This window comes from Ovis aries, chromosome 9, assembly GCF_016772045.2.
Source record: "Ovis aries strain OAR_USU_Benz2616 breed Rambouillet chromosome 9, ARS-UI_Ramb_v3.0, whole genome shotgun sequence".
Lineage (NCBI taxonomy): Eukaryota > Metazoa > Chordata > Mammalia > Artiodactyla > Bovidae > Ovis > Ovis aries.
In genome coordinates, this window is record NC_056062.1 from 21,341,058 (window position 1) to 21,362,319 (window position 21,262).

General features: G+C 50.2%; 1 protein-coding gene across 2 annotated transcripts in view; it reads right to left on the bottom strand.

The window, feature by feature from the left end:
* Positions 1-21,262, bottom strand: part of TG (thyroglobulin) — a 231,513-nt gene that overhangs the window by 27,153 nt on the left and 183,098 nt on the right. For both annotated transcript variants that reach the window (XM_027972878.2, XM_042254076.1), the window contains 2 exons: positions 8,970-9,134; positions 7,345-7,512 (listed from right to left, as the gene is read on the bottom strand). In XM_027972878.2, the coding sequence (XP_027828679.2) occupies positions 7,345-7,512; positions 8,970-9,134 (333 nt within the window). The remainder of the gene's footprint in view (positions 1-7,344; positions 7,513-8,969; positions 9,135-21,262) is intronic.

Genomic DNA, 21,262 nt, shown 5'->3' on the forward strand with positions numbered 1-21,262 from the left:
CTCTCAGACTGGTTCAGCTGCCTGCATGGCATGGCTAAAGCAAGGAATCCCAATCTGTTTTTTTGATTCTGGGTCCTGGCTTTCCAGAGGGCCCCAGGATGTCTAGGGTCTGCACCCTCGCATCTCTTCATCCCAAAGGGCTGGGGATTCAGCGCAGCAGTCCCCCTCTCTCTCCACAGGAAATCCATGTGCTCCCTGAGACTCTGGCACGCCCCTCTGCTGTAATCTGTCACCAAAGGCTTGGTTTTCCCAGGCTGGGGCTCATGCCAGCTCCTGGGGCTGCCAGGTGCCACTTTCCAACTTTCAGATGGGCTGCCCTCCCCCTCCCCACTCCCTGCAGGGCCTCCACCCCACCTGCTCCTGGATGAGGCCAACTCCCGGCCAAGCTCAGGGGCAACGCGGCGGGGGCCGATTGCGGCTTTTTTTCTCGCCTTCCTTGGAGATGCTCGTGCTTGGAGGGGAAGGCAGAGCATCGCCTCTTGGAACAAATCTGCTTTTGATCATGCAAATTAATGCCCGGTTAATGTAGGCAGACTGTCAATTTCACCAGTTAGAGAGAGAGAGAAAAGAGGGAAAAATCCCCACTACGGTGACTGATGAAGAATTTCAACGGAAAGCTGCTACTTCAGAAAATAAGATCGTTCTCTGTGAACAGAGCCATCCCAGGCATCTCAGGGAGCGCCGATGCACCACGGGTACGTGGTTAACTCTGCTGGTGTCATCAAGGCTCCTTGGGTGGGCCATAGGCAGCCTGGGTTGCTGGGGGCTGAGGGTCTTCACGTGGACTCGCTGGAAGCCCTACCCACCCTCTTTGGGCTGAGGGAATTTACTAGGTCTCCGCTGCTGTGACAGACGGGTGAGTCCGGGGGCTCCTTTGGAGTGGGAGGGACGTCTATCTTCGTCTCTATCCCTGGGAAGCTGGATGGTGTGTGTTTGGGCTTGGGCTCTGGATGGTACTGATGCAAGGGTGGAATGAGAGGCGAGCATGTGTATGTATCTGGCACAATTTGGAAAACTGGCGCAGGTCAGGCGAGGTGATTCAGTGATCATCCGCTCTTTGTATTCCTGCCTCCTCAGGATAATTCTCTAGACTAGGGACAATAGCTTTGAAATTGATTGTCATCGCACAGTTAAAGAATCAAGGGAAAAGCTAATATTTATTGAGCACATGCTACTTATTGCCTGTATTTTTTTCTTTCAACATCTTCATGGGGATATGTACTGATAATCTCCCGATTTTGCAGATAGGGAAACTGAGGCTCAGGCTCTAGTGAGCTCAGATTCTCCTGATTACAATCCGTGGACACCCAGGACACTCTCGCGCTCTGTTGACAGACAGCTCGGGGGACGGGGTACTGGCCAGCTCCGCCTTCACTGGGCCACTTCTGTTTTCGCTGCTACTGTGGGTCCAATGACCCCTTCTTCCCCAACTGCACAGAGGTCCTGCAGTAGGTGTCTGTCCCTCCAAACAGTGTATCAAACTGTCTTTTAATGATTTACCTTTGCTCATTTTCTATTTTGTTCCTTGACTGTGAGCTCCTCGAGGGCAGGAATTTAATTTGTATTTATGTCCCAGACACCTAGCACAGTGTTGGGGGCAGAGTAAGTGACCTTGTTAAGGGTCGCATGACTAATTGAACAGGTCTCTGTGCTGGGAAAACATGCTTGAGACTCTGTTCCAGTGGATCTGTCCTGCTTCTCAGCACAGACAGGGTGGGAGAGGCGGGGCCGACACAGATGGAGGGAGGACTGGGGAGGAGGAACTGCTTGGATGAAGGTCCTTGGGGATATGCCACCCGGGGCTTCTCCCTGACTAACGGCAGCTGGACTCAAGTGCTACAGAGCCCTCCAGGGGACATGGAGAAACCCACAGCCCAACCCTGAATGCAGGTCACGAGCAGGCTGAGGCAAAGCAGCGTAATCTGGAGGGCAAGCGGGCGCAGGGTTGTTGGAAATAAAAGAGGAACTTCAACACCACATCCAGAGGGCAGCTGGTAGCGTGGCTCCCACTCGGGTGTCCACGCTGGTCCATGGCAGCTCTGTGTCGGGCAGGGTTCTGAGGACTCCTCTGGGCTATGACCTGTCTGTAGGGTGCAGACGGTGCTAGTACATTTCTACCCCCCCCAGTTTCCTAGAGTTGAATACAGAAAGCAGCCCCAACTGGAGCCAGAGGACCTGCAGTGGAGGCTCGGCTTTGCAGATGACTAGTTAGGTGACCCGTCGTACGTGCATGATTGGTCGCTCAGTGGTGTCTGACTCTTTGTGACCTCATGGACTTTAGCTCACCAGGCTCCTCTGTCCATGGGATTCTCCAGGCAAGAACACTGGACTGGGTTGCCATTTTCCCCGCCAAGGGATCTTCCCGGCCCAGGGATTGAACCCAGGTCTTCTGCACTGCAGGTGGACCCTTTACCATCTGAGCCACCAGGGAAGCCCCTAGGTGACCTTAGGACAGTATCAACACTCTCAAAACATGTTTCTTCCTCAGTACAATGGTGTTAAATGTTGATTCATGAGTATGGACCTCATAGCGTTATGGCTGAGATAAAAGAAGAGTGCGGGAGGAACTGCAAAGCCCTTTGCATTGAGTGGCCCTGATTCTACCTGAGTTCCTGTCCGTGTGAGCACCCAGCACGTGGTCATTGGTGGACAGCAAGCTCATGAAGGGAAGGCTGGCTTTTCCCAGAAGGCTGGGATAGAAATAGAGTGCCTTTGGAGTTGGACAGTCTTGGATTTGAATTCTGACTTCTCTCTGAACTGGTTTCTCATTGAAAAATTAGTGATAATAATCCCTGATCGATAAGGTTGGTTGGGGATGAATTATTGGTTTTGGTCAACCCAATATTTCCTTGAGGACTCCTAAGTCAAATCCATAGTTTTATTCTTTTAAACTAATAAAGATTCATCGAGCACTTACTGTGTATCAGTCACTTTTATAGGCACCAGAAATAGAGCAGAAAGCAAAACAGATAAAGTCTCTGAGCTCAGGGTGACTTATATGTGCTCACATTCTAGTGGAGGAAGAAATATGATAGACAAATAGATGACATTCAGCGGTACAAGTGCTGAGGATGGAGAGCAGGATAAGGGAGAGAGAGAATGCTGGGGGTGTGGTGCCCTCTCCACCAGAGTGGTCCAGCAAGTTCTTTCTGAAGAAACAGGCCCTGAAGGAGGTGAGGCAGTGATTTACCTGGAGAAGAACACCCTAGCTGGTCTAGTGGTTAAGAACCCACCTTCGAGGGTTCGATCCCAGGTCAGGGACTTAAGGTCCCACATGCCAATGAGCCACACCTAGAGAAGCCTGCACCCACAAAAAAGAACCAGCACAGCCAAAGAACATTCTAGAAGAGGGAATGGAAAGTGCCGAGATCCTGAGGTGGGAGTGTGCTCAGCAGATCTGAGGACCGCCACAGACACCAGTTGGGCTGAAGCACAGTGAGCAAGAGCAGAGCGGCGGGAGATGAGATCAAAGACCGTATCAGACAGTGGTCGTGATGGACTGGGGCTTTTCCCCTGTGTGAGCTGAGGCCACTGGAGGACTCTGAGGAGTGAAGGGCTCTGACCTATCCTGTGAAGGGATTACTCCAGCCATGGTGCTTCTTATACCTCGTAAGAGACAAAACCAGAAGCTGGACGATGGTTGGGGCCATTATAAAAATCCTGGAGAAAGATGGTGCCATGGGTCAGGGTGAAGGCAGAAGTGGTGGGGTCAGGGCTGGAAATGTTCTGAAGATAGAGCCACACAGACATGCTGCTGGAAAGCTGGGAGCAAGAAAGAGAGGTTTGGAGCCTGCGCGTGCAGAAGCAGGAGTTGTTGTTTATTACGATGGTGAAGACAGTGGAGGACAAGCTGGTTGGGGATGGGGGAGGGCGTCACTGGAATCAGCAGTTCTTTTGGCTGTGTTAAGAGTGAAAAGCGATGAGGCCTCTAAGTGAGGGTGCCAAGTAGACCCTGGGCTAAGCCAGTCTAGGGTTCAAGGGAAAAGCCCGAGTGGGAGATAGAGTCGGGCTGGAGGCACAGTCAGTCCAGGAGATGCAAGCATGTAGACGTGATGGCTCTGCAAGTGTGCATTTGGCTCCAAGCCTGACTGTTACCGCATCCTTCTTCCTCCCAATTTTCCAGTCAGCCCCTGGGTGAGCTCCCAGGGGAACATAGTCTCCCAAGCCCCTGCCAATGGCTGTACTAGTGCCTGTTCACAGGAGGACAAACACAGAAGGGAAGTAAGACGGGGACAGTCTAACCAGAACACAGGCGCTAAGGGAGCACTGGCTGGGGCCGGGTTTGGATGCAAGCAGAGACCGGAACAGAGCCGGGCGCTACTCCACCCTGACCTCCCGGCCAGTTCCCTGATCTGGAGCCTGGCCCCCTACCCGCCTCCTGATGTAGGCAGACAGCTCTCATCAGCAGACACCATCCTTCTTTGCAAGTGGACCAAGGAAACAGCTCCTTGAAAGCCTCTAAGGGAAATTCAAGGAGAAGAATGGAAACGCATTGCTGGGGAGGGTTCCCAGTCCTCTGGATCTGGGCTCCCTGCTATGCAGGCTCTGAGAGTCAGGGCAGAGCTGGCATAAATCCCAAGATGCTGCCGGGAGAGGAAAGACCAAGGAGGCCGCAGACCATCCTCTTACACTGGGCTGTCATCACCCCCAAAATATAAACCTGAGCTGCCCTACAGTCAACCCAGCACCAGATCAACTGGGGATCAACGTGTCCACATTGCTATATTTAAAATGGACAACCAACAAGGACCCACTGTAGAGCATAGGGAACTCTGCTCAATGTCCCGTGGCAGCCAGGATGGGAGGGGAGTTTCAGGGAGAATGGATATGTATGTATATGTATGACTGAGTCCCTTCGCTGTCCACCTGAAACTCTCACAACATTGTTAATCTGTTATTCTCCAGTATAAAATAAAAAGCTTACAAATTAATAAATAAAAGCTCCCCTGCCCCAGTTCCAGTGGACGGACGGCTTCTCCACCAGGAGTTGGGGGTGTCTGGGAATTTGCTGCCGGGGCCTGCTTTCCCCCACCTGTCTAGGATGCTCCCTAGGCCCCCAGGGATGCAGTCCTTCCCCTCTCTCTAAGGCTGGAGATGGGCTAGGACGCATTGTCAGTGCATGGTCCAAAGACTTAGAGCTTTGAGGATAGAATATCTTCTGCACAAAGCTTCCCGTGTCCTCCCCTGCCGGGTCATGTGAAATGAGGAATTGCACAGAAGGGAATCCAGGGCCGACGTGCACGTCTTTCCAACCTGCCCGTGCTGTAGGGCACTGTCTCCCACATGGAGTATGCAGAGCATGCAGCAAGAAAGCACATTCATTTCTTCCTCATGCTTTAAAACGTTCTGTTTTTTGTGTGAATCTTTATAACAGTTAGTATAGGACTATGCATGTATATTATTTATACTTGAATGACTAAGCTCACTACTTTTTAACTGATGACGGACTTGATCAAAAGTAATCTGAAGAGCCACTGCTTTAAAGAAAAGCCCAGGGCTAGTGGTGGAGAGCGGCCTTGTTCCAGCATTTCCTCAGTGAAACCGTCAGTCTGGTTCATAACCAAGTTGCAGACCCTCGAAATAAAGGGCTGAGACATAGATGGGTGCTTGGCAGAAAAACGTAGAGATGGATCAGAGGCAAAATTCCTTCTCCACGGCTGAGTCAACCGATGGAAGCTGATAGTGACTAAGCTTTGCTGTATGCCACCTCCCAATACACATACACACACACACACACACACACACACACACACACACACACACACAGCTCTCTGTTTATACACATATACATGGCATTGTTGTTCAGTCACTAAGTCATGTTCGACTGCAACCCCATGGACTGCAGCATGCTAGGCTCCATGGGGTTCTCCAGACAAGAACCCTAGAGTAGGTAGCCATGTCCTTCTCCAGGGGATCTTCTTGGACCAGGGATCGAACCCGTATCGCCTGCATTGGCAGGTGGATTCTTTCCCACTGAGCCGCCAGAGGTGCCCATACATACCTGTACAGGCACACATATATGCATATATGTTATAGATAATGAGCACACATGTATGTTAGTAATGTTCATAATACTAAATTCATGGTATTATGAAAATTCTTTTCACACCGATGCACCTCCTGAGACAGTCCATGTTAATTGTTTGCTGTGTATTCTTTCATATAGAAATACATACAATTATACACACTTACATATTTACAGATATACACTATTCTTTTAAATATATGAATACTACCTTAATTTCACACTCCTCTGTGTTCTGACTTTTGTTTTCCATTCAACAACATACCACAGGCATCCTCAAGATGGGAGAGATGGACCTGGTTCATTCTTTTTACCATCTACATTATATATATCTCCAATAGTTCGCGTGTATCTTCATTCAGTTAACCATTTCCCTGTTCATGGATATTTGAGTTGCTTCCAATGTTTTACTATAACAATTAATGCTGTGATTAATACCTTTATATATTAATACATCTTATCTCAAAATGGTAGTTTGCATCTTTTTTTTCTTTTGCTCTAAGATAGATTCCCCTTTAGGAGGTAGATTACCCAAGGGAATAGAATAATCCAAAGGATGAGAGATCCCATTCGGTTGTGTTAATGATCCTTATTTGCTGTTATTAATTCCAATGATACTGCCTTATGGTCAATAGAGTCAAACTGAGCCAACACTGAGTGTCTGTCCTGTGTGTGTGTCATGAGCTGGGACCACCATCCCAGGGTGACAACCCAGAGGGCCATCAGGAGCAGCTGGACAGGGAGAGGGGGCTGGGCCAGGGGCCAGTGTGCCTGACCCCTTCCCAGGGGTGGCCACATGCTAGTGAGGAGTGATGGCTTCTCTGCTCTGAGCAGGAAGCATACGCTCAGGCAGATAAATGACCCCACGAGTCCCTCACACTTTGCTGTGTCTCCAACAAGCCACCACAAGGCTCACATTTGGGCTTCCCTGCCAGGCTCCCTTCATCCACCCGCCTCTCCTTCTCCTAGGCTCTGTGGGATAAGCATCCTTCGTGGGTACAAGGGGTATGCACAGCCTGGAACCCTGAAGCTACAGAGCTCTTGAAGTCAGTCTTGCTGATGGCTTCCCACTGTGATTCATACATTCACAGATGTAGTTTCTGGATGTGTCTGTGTCTGTGTTGCTCACAACACAGCAGGTGTCTTATTTCTGAACCCCACCTCCACTACCATCTCCTAAATTCCTTACAGAGCTTTTGTACATGTAGTTTTTCACTGACTGTCTTGAAAATAACAAGCAAGCAAATCCATGACTCTTCACCAAGGTCTTGCTTAGGTCTAGAGTCACTGGGCCACGCTCCGAGGCCCCTCCTGCCTACCTTCACAGCCTTAGCTCTGTTGATGAGTCCGTCGTCCTGAGAACTTCCGATGAGCAGATCCACCTTGACCCGTGGGGCCCTCTGCAGCGCTCGGGCTGGGGCCTCTCGAAGGTACTGGCCGTCGACCACTGGACCCCAGTAGTGGAAAGGACCACTCACAGCCAGCAGCTGCATCAGGTGCAAAGGGATGTCATGGTTTATATAGACTTCATCCTCAAAAACTGATACTGAAATAGCCAGTTGTATTGCTTCACTGGGGGCTTCCCAGGTGGCTCAGTGGTAAAGAATCCCACCTGCCAAAGCAGGAGATGCAGGAGATGAGGGTTCAATGCCTGAGCAGAGAAGATCCCCTGGAGAAGGAAATGGCAACCCACTCCGGTATTCTTGCCTGAAAAATCCCGTGGACAGAGGAGCCTGGCAGGCTAGAGTCCAGAGGGTCACAAAGAGTCAGACACAACTGAGCCACTGAGCACAACACAGTTGCTTCGCTTAATCAAGTCTTAACATAATGAGCACCAAAGCTGGGTATTCACCCAAAGCTCTCCTGGGAAATAAGGGTAACGTGGCCAGAACAGCAAGCAGGCAGGACACCAGGCCACAATGCCAGGGTCAGGACGGCGAGTCTTAACTCGGAGCAGTGACTAGTCCCTAGGGGAGCATCCCAGAACCTCCCACCAAGGTGTCAACAGATCCACTGGGAGGAAGGGTAAACCTGAGCCTGTAAGAGCTATTGATCGTGGTGGTGGCCAAAGGCAGGACATGACAGGGGAAATTCATCAGCTTTAGTCATGATCTGATTAGCCCATATTTGGAGGAGCTGAGGATAAGACCTGCTCCAGGTCCATGAGTCCAGGCCCGCTGCGGAAGGGATTAAAGCCTCAGCTCAGATGACAAGTTATTCTTTCTAGAGTCCCCTTTGTCAATATCAGGGCCAGGCAGGGAGCCTGGGGGCTGTGAGCACCATCTTTATAAGTTGGAGAAGCAGCACACAGCTGCCATGTCTAAGGGGCGTGGTGGCCTCAGTGCACTGCAGCCCTGCCCACAGTACTCAGCACATGTTACTGTGACCTGACCGGGGTGACACCATGATCCCAGCAAGACCCTTTACAGATGTCACTTCATCTTCTTCTCCTACTCTGTCAGAGTCCCATTATTAACCCCATGCTGCGTGCATGCTTGTGTCTGAGTCTTTGGGACCCCATGGACTGTAGCCCACCAGGTTCTTCTGTCTATGGAATTCCCCAGGCAAGAATACTGGAGTGGGTTGCCATTTCCTCCTCCAGGGGAATCTTCCCAACCCAGGGATCAAACCCAGGTCTCCTGGGTCTCCTGCACTGGCAGGTGGATTCTTTACCACTGAGTCACCTGGGAAACCCTATTATCCCCATAGTACAGACAAAATCTGATGCACAGAGACCAGTCGATCCTCAGGACCCGAGTTTGGTCCACGACGTACTGCAGCCTAGGCATAGCTCGGGGAAGGGGTGAGGCAGTCAGGGAATATGCCTTCGGCCCCAGCTGGTCACCAGCCTACTGCGTGGCCTTGGGTGGGTCCTGTCTCCTTTCCGGCCTGGTTTCCATTTGTAAAAGATCCCTCCCTCCCCAACTCTCACATGAGTGCCTACCTTGGTCTGGGCATCATTGAGGATGCTGGCCGGCTCCTGGCGGAGGCAGGACACCATTTCTTGGATGGACGACCTGGGGCAGCCAACCTCCTTTGCCAAAGCAGCTGCCTGTTGCTGAGCCCTCTCTGGCCTGATGACCGCAGCAGGGGAAAGCGCAGAGCCACCCTGGAAGAGAGAGCAGACTCAGAGCCTGAAGTCTAAATCATCTCCCATACCCTGCTCAGCCCAGAGACCCCAGGGCTGCATCAGGGCTCTGCGTCCTTCTTCCAAGTGTGGGAGTCCCAGAACCCTTCCTTCGAGTGCCCACAGGCATCTGGGAGGTCAGGGCTGATCAATATCACATCAACATGCTGTGTGGTCTTGAATGAGTCTCTCTGGGCCTCAGGTTTCTCACCTGTGAAGTGAGGGCAGTAGACAGAGTGATCTTCAGTCCTGACTATGAACTAAGGTTGTATGTGTGTGTGTGTGTGTGTGTGTTTGTGTGTGTGTGTGTGTGTGTGAGTCATGCAGTCCAGTTCTTTGTGATCCCATGGACTGTAGCCCACCAGCTCCTCTGTTCATGAAATTCTCTAGGCAAGAACATTGGAATGGGTTGCCTTGCCCTTCTCCAGGGGATCTTCCCAACCCAGGGATGGAAGCTGGGTCTCCTGCACTGCAGGCAGATTCTTTACCATCTGAGTCACCAGGGAAGCCAGAACTAAGGTTGCATATTGAGACAAAGAGTTGATGGTGGTTGAGCAGGGACAAAAATCAGAACTGTCCTCTGAGAAGAGGACTCTGCAAAAGGTGGGTACATACCACCAATGCCTCCTGAGGATTTCTTAAAGAGCAAGCTTTCCTGGCTCAGTTAACGTAGAGTCAGACTTTAAAATAGATGCCCACCTAGAAGGTGATGGAAACACAGTCATCGTGCAAGTAAATTGTATTGGCAATCATTGTAAGTCTCCGTAAAACCTGTAGGTCTCTGGGAGCATTTTCTAAGAAGGCAGGTGGTGGTTGCTAGGTCCTGGGCAGGGGGTCTCTGAGCCTGGACAATTGGTGGGACTGGATCTTCCACCTGGGGTAGAAGAGTTTAGCTGAGCAGGGTAGGATCCTGGGGCCTGTCCTCTGTGGGTCAACCCCTCCCTCCACCTCAGACATAGGCTGGGGCCCACCACGGAATCCAAGACAGCCAGGGTGGGACTGCTGGCATCACTACCATTACTCACAATGCTGTCTCTAACAACAGTAACAGAACGGCCATTGACTGGGGACTTCAATTAACTTGAGTTAATCTTGTTTTATCTCATTGGGTCCTCACAATAGCTGTGTACCTTAGCAGCCGTTACTGTCTCCATTTGATAAACACGGAAATAAAGAAACAGGGAAATGAGCAACTTAGCCAACCACAAAAATCTTATCAGAGGCAGAAACAGCCTGCGGCTTCAGACAGGCTTCAGAGCGTACTGTGCTCAGAACCCCAGGAAGAAAGTAGAAGGGTCTAGATTGATTCCTGGATTAGGAAGATCCTCTGGAGAAGGGAATGGCTACCCACTCCAGTATTCTTGTCTGGAGAATTCTATGGACAGAGGAGCCTGGTGGGCTACAGTCCATGGGGTCACAGAGAGCTGGACATGACTGAGCACGCACCTACACAATTTACTTAAGTCTCACAATCACCCCACGAGGCAGGGGGAATTATCACCCGATTTTGTAGATGGGGGTGTTTAAGGCACAGAGGGCTCTGTGGGTCTGCAGTCAAAGACTTGCTCTGAGCTTCAGCATCTGTTAACCAGGGCAAGTCCTAACTCCAGGCTTAAGCAGTAATACAAGGAAAACACCAACCAACCCAAGGCCTGGAGGTCAGCAATGGTGGCAGTGAATAGGTTCACGATGTTGAACCCTCACCATCATGAGGAGTCGAGTCCCTGGGCCCTTGGGTTTGTTTCCAATGATGAAGACCACTGCATGGACTCGGTCTTAAGGGAAAACACACACACACCAACACACACTCAAGATATTCAAGATCAAAGCCCCATGTTCTAAATTACGCACTGAGCTGACAGAGTGCAGGAGGCCGAGGTGGGCTGGCTTGACCCACAGGCAGGCTGTGGGGAGACGTGGGTTTCAGGAGGGGGCCCTCTAATGTGTCCTACATTTTCTACAGATATAAAAGGCCAGAGTCCCTGATACGGTGAGGAAGTGGTTAACAGCGTGGGTTACACTAATATTGCAAGATGCCTCAGAGAACGCTTTCTCTGCGAGGACTTTGTCTTAATCGATCTTTCTGAAGGAAACCATGTTCTTCATGGAAAATCAGTGGTTAAACAAGCCAACGGCCGGCTCAGCCCTCACTATGAAGCACTTGGTTGAAGACAAAGAACTGGGGGTGGGAGGAGGGGGCGGTACAGAGTTGTGCAGAGAGAGGGGGCTTCGGGGGCAGAAGAACAGGTTCAAACCCCAATCCTGCTGCCTACTGATGAAGTGACCTTGGGCCAGTGAGTGGCCCCTGGGGCCTCAGTTTCCTCATCTGTAAATGCAGACAATGAAGTGACCTCACAGGTCACTATGGGGATGCCCAGAGGAGGGGGCAGCGTCCTCCCCACGGAAGGCAGAGAGGCCTCTGCTGCTCTGGGCACCATGGACCCGGGACCGGCAGTGGGGTCTCTCCAGCCCACCCCGTCACACCAACCAGCCATCCGCAGCTCTGGGCCCAGACTTTATCTAAATCTGACCTAGCTATCGAGTGGCAATGAGTTTCCGCTTGTTTTGTTTTTTTTTTTTTTAACTTTAAAAATAGCACAGGGCAAAAACCACAAGTGCTGACCACTGCTTATTCGTTCTGGAGCCTCCAAACATGGGAAGGTATCTTGACCTCAGTCAGCCACAACGGTCGCTTTATACTCAGGACCTGCCCTCAGGCGAGCGTGGGCACAGACCACATGGTCAGACGGAGAGGCACCTCACGGAAGGGTCACATACACACATACTTACCTAAACACACCCTCACACAGAGATACGGACAGAAAGACACATAGAGACACACTCAGAGATACACAGCCACTCAGCCACGCACACAGACAGCCTCTTAACTGGGACACCTCAGTGAACCCCTCACAGGCCTTCCCCGGAAAGCAACAAGGAGGGGTAGTTTCTGTGACAAACGTGCCGGCCTGGGAGGGCTTGGGGGCCTCTGGAAGATGAAAATTCTGATGGCAGCGGTTGGGACGGGTATTCCCTTACCACCAGAACCTAGCATAAAGCTTGGTGCGCAGCAGGCCTTCGTTAAAGATTGGTGGGCAGAATGGAACTCAAGTGAATGGCTGGATGGTTGACTGGCCGCTGCGTGGGATGAACAGGAGAGGTCCTGTCTGAAGCAGGGATTCCAACAGAGGCTTGTGTGGGTGGAGGAGAGAGGGGTGAGCCATGAACCAGAACATCACTGCCACTGCTCTGCATCGGACCCTCTCCTGGGAACGGACCCAAACCCGAACTTGCCACCAGAACATCATAGACTGGCTGGGTTTATTGTCACTGTTTGCTCTCTAAGTCATGTCCAGCTCTTTTGTGATGCCACAGACTATAGCTCAGCAGGCTCCTCTGTTCATGGGATTTCCCAGGCAAGAATACTGGAAAGGGCTGCCATTTTCTTCCCAACCCAGGGATCAAACTTGCATCTCCTGCATTGCAGGCAGATTCTTTTTACCACTGAGCCACCTGTGAAGCCCCCTAGCTGGATTTGGGGACATCATTGAGGCAGACAGCTCAGAGATAACTCTGCAAGCTAAAGGAAGAGATAGACTTCAAAAAAGAATCTTCTGTACATGCAAGTTAATATTAATATTGCTTTTAATCTTTTCTACACTGAAATCATCTTCTTTTCTTGATCCCTAAAAGCATGAGTTTCACTCTGATTTGTAACACTTTGATTTTGGCAAAATTTCAGTCAAAGGGATGATAATTAACACAACTTTCATCCGGAGACCCTAGTCTTCAGGGCATCGGAGCACACTGCCCGCTTCCGCTGCTTCTTCGGAATCAGCAATTCTTGGTTTTAGTTGGTGGGAGCCCAGGGAATTTGGATGAAGGAAAAAGGGGGTATCTTAACGTTTGTTGGAGAACTAAATGACAACCCACTCCAGAATTCTTTCCTAGAGAATTTCATGGACAGAGGAGCCTGGCAGACGACAACCGAGGGGGTCGCAAGGAGTCAGACATGACTTAGCGACTCACATACATAGCCCTTGTTAGTGTCCTTTGAATATCAGACAAAATGATGCCCTTGAAGCATCTTAACACCAACTGCAGGGATGAATTATAGCCTAGGAGAGCTCGTGAAAGGCAAAGCTCTGTGAGTGCTGCTGCTTTTGTGGAGAAACGCGTGTGCACAAAACACGTCACCTCTCCAAGCCTCAGGGGCCTCCACTATAAAGCGCTGGCCTCATGGTCTTGCTGCCAGAGGTATCAAGTATGCTGCGTGGGGAGCTCAGCATGGGGCCGGTGCAGGGCAAGGGAATGGCCCACTGGCTCTCTCTCCTGCTATTCCTCCTAGTACTATGTATGGGTCTTCCCAGTAGGACATGCCAGCCTTTCACTGACTAATTCTGAATTGCCGTGCCCTTTAAAACTTTGAAAACAACTTCCAGTGTGGAAAAACTGAGGGAGCAATTTGTGAATCAGGGCCGATGGCAAGAATCAGAACCTGCAGGAAAAGCAAGCAGCCCAGTTCCTCTGACGAGCAAGGAACTGAGAGGAGGCCTGGCTTCTGGGCCCGTCTGCTTTCTCCCTGCCACAGGGCCCCTGCTGGGTGCTCCTCACCCTCTCTTCCCCTTCCAACTCTCCACCTTTAAAGTATACAACTTTCAGGGGAGGTGGAAGAGAAGGAACATTTTATAAAGTAACTTCTAAGAGCCAGGTCATTCCTGCACATTTTCTCATGTGATCCTAGCAACAGCCCTGTATGGATTACCATTCTCACTTTACAGATGGAGAGATTGAGGCCCAGGTGGGCAAGTACTTTGTTCAATGTCTTGGGACTGAAAGCAGCAGAACCAGGTTTATAAAGCTTGCACCGTCTCCACTACACCGTCCTACCTACAGGCAGAGACAAGAGCTCAGCCCATCATACTCTTGGCTTTCCACTATACTCAGGAGTGGCCGATGGGTGGTGATTTGTAAACAAGATGTTTGCAAGGTGGTCAGGACAGAGAGAGGAAAGGCAGGGAGAGCCTGGCTTCACCCGCAGGAGGAGTGCCGAATGCGAAACAGTCTCACAGGCCGGCTTGTAAAGGCCCCTCCCTTGTCGTGACCTCATTAAGTCTGCGGCATGGAAAAGCCACCCCGAAACCAACCAGAACCCACCCTGGGTCACTGTGATGTGCATTTATAAGTGTCCCGCTTTTCGTTTTCTATAGAGTGTTTGCTCAGACCATCTCAACACTCCAACCCATCTGATGAAGTAGGAAGAACCAATATAATTTTAAAAGGAAATACATTACTTATTTAATCACTCTTTTTGTGCATTCCCTGCTGCTGCTGCTGCTAAGTCGCATCAGTTGTGTCCGACTCTGCGACCCCATAGACGGAAGCCCACCAGGCTCCTCTGTCCCTGGGATTCTCCAGGCAAGAACACTGGAGTGGGTGTACATTCCCTACGTCATTCCAAAAAGAAATTGGGATATACTCAGCACAGAATGTCAACAAAGTTTAGTAAACTGTTTGTACAGATGAAGGCGGTTAAGAAGCCAGATTTTCTGGCCCCAAGATGCTATGGTTTTCCCATGCTTCCCTGCTGCCTTGATGGAGGGCAGGTGTCCTGTGAAGTCCACAGGCATCCTGACTCGCTCATCTCCCCATCACCTATCACTCCACCAGGTTCTTTGGATAGTCCAACTGTAGTTCCCAGAGTCCCCTATTAATTCAAGATGAGGGACTGATGAGTGACTTTTTTTTGGACTTTTTATAGTTTTTATGGAATTTTATCACATTTAATTAGAACAAATTTTAACTACATTTAAAAGAGTAATTCCTTATGAAAATATAACCTGACTCTTGTTGAGAGGAAAGCAGGCATAGCCACTGATCTGTGGGCTAGTGGCAAGGTCAAAACCACGTAAGGACACTTGGCAGGGGGAAGAACAGGTGGGGCAGAAGGAAGACCACTGTGGGCAGAGGGAGGTGACCCTGACCCACGGGTGTGGTCCCCAGAATGAGCCTTAGCATCATCACATCCCAGGTTTGCCAAAACAGCAATCCTCTTCACACCCAGATAAAGGCCAGCGTGCATTGCTCTACAGCCATCAGTGTCACCTCCGTCTCGTCGCTCCGTTGCTCAGTCGTGTCTGACTCCTTGAGACCCCTTGCAGTGCTCCTCTGTCCATGGGATTTTCTAGGCAGGAATACTCAATACCATTTCCTCCTCCAGAGGATCTTTCCAACCCAGGGATTGAACCCACGTCGCCTGCACAGCAGGTGGATTTTTTGACCACTGAACCAGCAGGGAAACCCAATCTGTCACCTCTGTTTAGTTAAAGGTAAAAGAGCAATTTTTGCAATTTCAAAGCAAAAATAGCACAGAAATCTACAGTAGAAAATAAAGATGAGCAAAACAATGGAAACTTAAATACAAGTTTCTGAGTCAAGGAGCAATTATTGTTAGCCTCTCAGCATGTCTCTTCTGTGTGTGTATGTTGGGGGGAGGTTCCTATTTATATACTTATATGTAGGGAATAAATTAGATCATACTGATTTTGAACTTGTCTTTTTCACCTCTCGGTCCATTGTGCATATCCTTCTGTGATGGTATCTAACCATTTATGAGACTTTCTAACGTCAACAGCGCATTGGGTATTTAGGCTGTTAGGGAGAGAGTCATGGACAGGTTAGGAGCGCCTGCAGGTCACACTTGAACACAAACCACAGCTTTGATTGGCACTTTTTGATCTGGACTCTTCCTTCATCTGCAAGAAGGAGTAGAATGACGCTGATAGCTTCTCTAGAAGACCTCAGACAGGATAACTGACTTGCCCCAAATCATCTACTGTTACCGAGTTGGATTCAGGATGCTTTTTTTTCAAAGCCATCACGTCACCTGGCCCTGCTAGGCCGAAGGGAGCAGGGGACCAGGCTACGGTCTACTCTCAACCTCCCTTCTCCTAATATCTCTGGCAAACACTCCTTCCCACGTGGCTCGGTTACAAATCGCTTCTGCTACCTGTGGATGTGCTGTGCGGAGGCCTTGCCCAGGCGTCCGCTGGGGGCGGCCTTCCGGTGGGGGGGTGCCTCCCAGGCACTTGGTCAGCCTTGGCTTTGCCCCTTTAGAACCACACTCACTCTCCTGTCATACTTGTCCTCCATGCTCCTGGAAACTTGACAAAGCGCCTTTTTTCCCCTCATCTGTCACGACCATTACAACCAATGGCCTCTGTCCCCTTCTGCCTGTCAGAAACCATTTAAACGCTTGGCACTCGAAACGTACTGCTGTCCCAGGCAAAGCTTTCGCGCTTTAAAAGGGACACCCTGACTAATGGCCGAGGCAACAGCCGCCTTCTAATTTCAAAGGGAATGGAAAAGGCAGGCTCCTGAAGCTCCCCCTCTGTTCTGAACGAGCAGTTCACACATACACGCAGTAGGGAAGTGTCGCCTTTGAAAAATAATTTCCAAATTACAACTTGTAAAAGTGCCTAGGTGCCTGCATGTTTCTGTCCCAACATTGCTCCTGTGGCTCTATTTCAGGGACCGGCCGATTTAGAATGAACGCTTAGGACAGCTGGGACTGTATGGAGGAGAGGGCAAATCTTAGACTCAGAGGAGGTTGGCCTCGGCTTTCCCACATTCTTATGCTTTGGCTTTGAACAGATCAGTCACTTCTTCAAGCCTCAGCTCCCTCAGCCTTACCGCCTTGCCACCAGAGATATAGGAAGTATGGAGTGTGAGAACTCAGCACAGGGCCATGTGCAGAGCAAACGCCCCACTGGCTCCCACTCCTTCAATTCCTATTAGTTCTCTGGGTCCTCCCAGTGGGACAGGCCAGCCCTTTGCTGACTAATTCTACGTTGTCATGCTTTTAAAACATTTGTAAAGCAAAACCAGTGTAGAGAAGTGGTAACAAGGACTAAGCACAAAGAAAGACTTGCATTCGAGCCTCTGCTCTTAGTGGCCTTGTCTTGTTGGGCAAATCAGCTAACTTCACCCTGTCCATTTTGTGAAGTTGGAATTTTATTTTACTTTTTAATTTTCTCCCCATGTGTTACACAGTGGGTTCCTGTTGGTTATCCATTCTAAATATAGCAGCGTGTACATGTCTATCCTAAAGAAAGAAAGAAAGTGAAGTTGCTCAGTCGTGTCCAACTCTTTGCGACCCCATGGACTGTAGCCTACCAGGTTCCTCCGTCCATGGGCCTTTCCAGGCAAGAATACTGGAGTGGGTTGCTATTTCCTTCTCCATGGATCTTCCCAACCCAAGGATGGAACCTAGGTCTCCTGCACTGTAGGCTGACGCTTTACCATCTGAGCCACCAGGGAAGTCACGCCTGTCCATCCTAAACTGCCTAACTATTCCTTCCTCCCAGCCCTTCCCCTGGCGACCATAAGCTCGCTAAGCCTGTGAGTCTCTTCCCGTTTTGTAAGTTCATTTACATTACTTCTTTTTAGACTCCACATATAAAGGATGTCATAGGGCATTTCTCCTTCTCTGACTTACTTCCCTCAGTGCGACAGCCTCTGGGCCCATCCATGTTGCTACAGATGGCGTTATTTCATTCTTTTTAATGGCTGAGTAACAGTCCGTTGTGTTTTTATGCCTTCCTCTGTCGATGGGCATTTAGGCTGTCCCCGTGTCTTGGTTACTGTAGACAGTGCTGTAGTGAACACTGGGGTGCAGCTATCTGTTCACATCATGTTCTTCTCTGAATAGATGCCCAGGAGTGGGGTTGCAGGGTCATATGGTAGCTCTATTTTTAGCTCTACGTTTGAGGAACTTCCTTACTGTTCTCCACAGCAGCTGTATCAATTTAAGTAGTCGGGGATTTTATTCATCTCTCTGCTTGGTTGCATGGATCAGTATACAGAGATAACTGGAATTGGTGGCAGATCTGGGGGTGGGGGTTAGCCAGCTCTTGCCCAGGACTATATTCCTGCGTCTAATATCAAGGTGGAAAGACGGAAGAGTGAGGGGCATGGAGGGAATTTCTGGCCCAGAGGAAGTTGGCCTGGAACTGAAGCCTGGCTGCTCTGCCCCACAGGAGAGACTGAGAGGCTTGTTTTCTCTATAAGTGTGGCTCTGCAGTGAGCCATGGCTGCCTGTTTGAACTATGCCTCCAAATATGAGCATCTAGAAGATAGTAGGAGGCCTCCCAAGTGGCTCAGCAGTAAAGAACCCTGCCAAAGCAGGAGATGTGGGTTCGATCCCTGAGTCAGGAAGATCCCCTGGAGAAGGAAATAGCAACCCACTTTGGTATTCTTGCCTGGGAAATCCCACACACAGAGGAGCCTGGGGGGCCACAGTCCATGGGGTCACGAAAGAGCTGGACACAACTTAGCAACTAAACAACAAGAAGACGGCAAGGCCCAGCCCAGTCATCTGGGAGTGAGAAAGCCGCGCCTGGTAACTGGTTTGCTCCCTGTCACCTGCGACCGCCTCCCTCTGTCCATCTCCTCCTCCTTTCCTTCCTGGACTCGGTGGCACTGACCAGCTCCTGGGAGAAAGGGCTCCCCGGGCTGCCCTGGAGAAGCGCAGTGTGTGTTCTGAGACTCTTGTGGGTTCTCAGAGTGTTCTGAGACTCTGGTGGGTGTGGATGGTCTTGTGTGTGCAGAAGGGGAACTGGCTGGGGGACAGGGTATCCTCTCAGGGGACAGTGTCACCAGTAAGGGTAACCGGGGCCGCACGGACATGACTGGGGATGCCTCTGTCAGAGAGAGCAGAGCAGAGAGGAGGGATGTGGCCCGGCTCTCATTAGACATCCCTGGAGGGGGGCGCCCCTTGGAAAGAGGCTGGACTGGGAGACAGGGCACTGACCCAGAAGGCCTTCCTGGGTGCCCGGCACAAAGGTACAGGTGAGGGGGCCACCCTGCGGAGGTCAATCATGGGTGCTGGAGTCAGGTTCTGGGCTGGAGGCCCTGTGCTGGCCACAGTGGTGCAGAGGCGGGAGGGGCCCCCACCGGAAGTGGACGGTCAAGGGCTCCCACCTCACGTCCAGACCACAGAGGCGGCATGGAGCGCCTGAGGGCAAGCCATCTGGGCATCCAGCTGGACTGAACCCTGCGGCCCTGAGCTGTCCTGGCAGCTGTTCTTCAGACTTGAGCCTCACACCCGCACCCTCCCGCACTTGGCCTTGTGTGTTCAGTGGGGCCCTGCATTCTCCACGGCCCACTTCCTTATCCTGTATTAGCTCCAGCTAATGGGTGTGTGGTCTGAGCTTAGCCCCCTCTCTATAACAAGGGTAGCCCTTGCAGGCTCTGGGCCCATCACTCTGCCAGACCCCTCCCCAACTCCCCCGTGTGAACAAGCCCACAGGACTTTTGCTAAGGTGCTGATGCATCGGTATGAAGTAAAAAGGCCTGCTTCTGAGCCCCGCCCCAGCTGAGCTCCTGGAACCCATGTTGCGCCATTTGCAACAACACAATCCCCTTCAAATTTGTCAGGGAAAAACAAATAAACATTTTTATACGGTGTAGAAAAAGAATGGACAGAGCTTGGGCTTTGGGATTGGAGAAATCTTATTGAATCTTGAACTGACAACTTGGTAAGTGGTTCTACTACCTGGATTTCAGTTTCTCCACCTGTAAAATGGGTACATAATAGTGTCATCGAGAGCATGGACCATGAGTTCATTATTAATGCACATACAAGGTCAGTATCGCCTCCTCCTATGAGCTGTGTGTACTTAGGAAAGCTATTTAAATCCCCTGTGCCTTAGTTACCTCAAGTGTGAAATGAGGGTAAGAAGAATATTTCACTAGATTGTTGAGATGAATTGATGAGGTGAAAGGTAACGTGCTTACACGGGTTAGGCTTCCAATAAATGGTAGCCAATATTGAACTCAGAATTGATATTTCAAAGAGCTCTAGCAAGAATTAAATGAAATAACAGGTTTGAAAAATACTTCAGAACCTGTACAGCACTGTCAGAGATCAGTTATTATGATTTATAATATTATTGCTGCTGCTGCTAAGTCACTTCAATCATGTCCGACTCTGTGTGACCCCATAGACGGTAGCCCACCAGGCTCCCCCGCCCCTGGGATTCTCCAGGCAAGAACACTGGAGTGGGCTGCCATTTCCCTCTCCAATGCATGAAAGTGAAAAGTGAAAGTGAAGTCGCTCAGTCTGTCAGACTCTTAGTGACCCCACGGACTGTGGCCTACCAGGCTCCTCCATCCATGGGATTTTCCAGGCAAGAGTACTGGAGTGAGGTGCCATTGCCTTCTCCAATTATTATTGCTATTCAAACTCAAATTTAAAAAATAGCCAAATCTTCTCCAATCTAAAGAAAGCTTTGGGGATTGCAGTTTTGTACTGGCCAAGGATATTTTAAGCAACTGGGCTTGTCTATCTTCTTTCCCTGCTTGGCGGCCCCATGCTGCTGAGTGTAATTAGTCGTGGCTCTGTGGGTGATAAAGGAAAGGCTGACTGACAATTTCACACCCACCCAGTGGCTTAGAAATGGATGACACCATTCTAAATTGCATTAAGGCCAGTTTTGAGCTTGTTCTTCAGGTGACAACCACGGAATCTTGTTTTGAGTGGAAAGCCTATCTCACAGAAGTATTAAGGCATCATAAAATGAGAGAGAAATGATTAGCAAGGGGACTTTAATAAAAGCCATCATCATGCTATGAGAGATGGTAACCTCATTTTGTTCTGCTAACGCATATTTTGAAGTGTTTGGACAAGTTTAACTGTGATGATTGTTTATGAGATGAAAATACAGGAGTGAAGCAATGAAGAGGCCTGACTCTGCTCGCGCTCGAGAGCTGATCGCAGAGGCCTTATCGCTAATGTTCACCCAGCTCTTCTATCCACTCTGGGACACAGCCAGCTCTGCTCCCAGAAGCTGGTTCTTCACCAGAATAGCTCCATGGGCATCTTTGAGCATTTCCGTACGCAAGATGCTGCAGGGACTCTGAAGGTGATTAAGGCCTAGAGCAGGAAATGGCAAACCCACCCCAGCATTCTTGCCTGGAGAATGTCATGGACAGAGGAGCCTGTCGGGCTGAAGTCCACGGGGTCACAAAGAACTGGACATGGTTGAACACACACCCATGAAGGCCTGAAGAAAGTTTGTAATCTATAGGAAGGGGCATTTCTTTGTCTT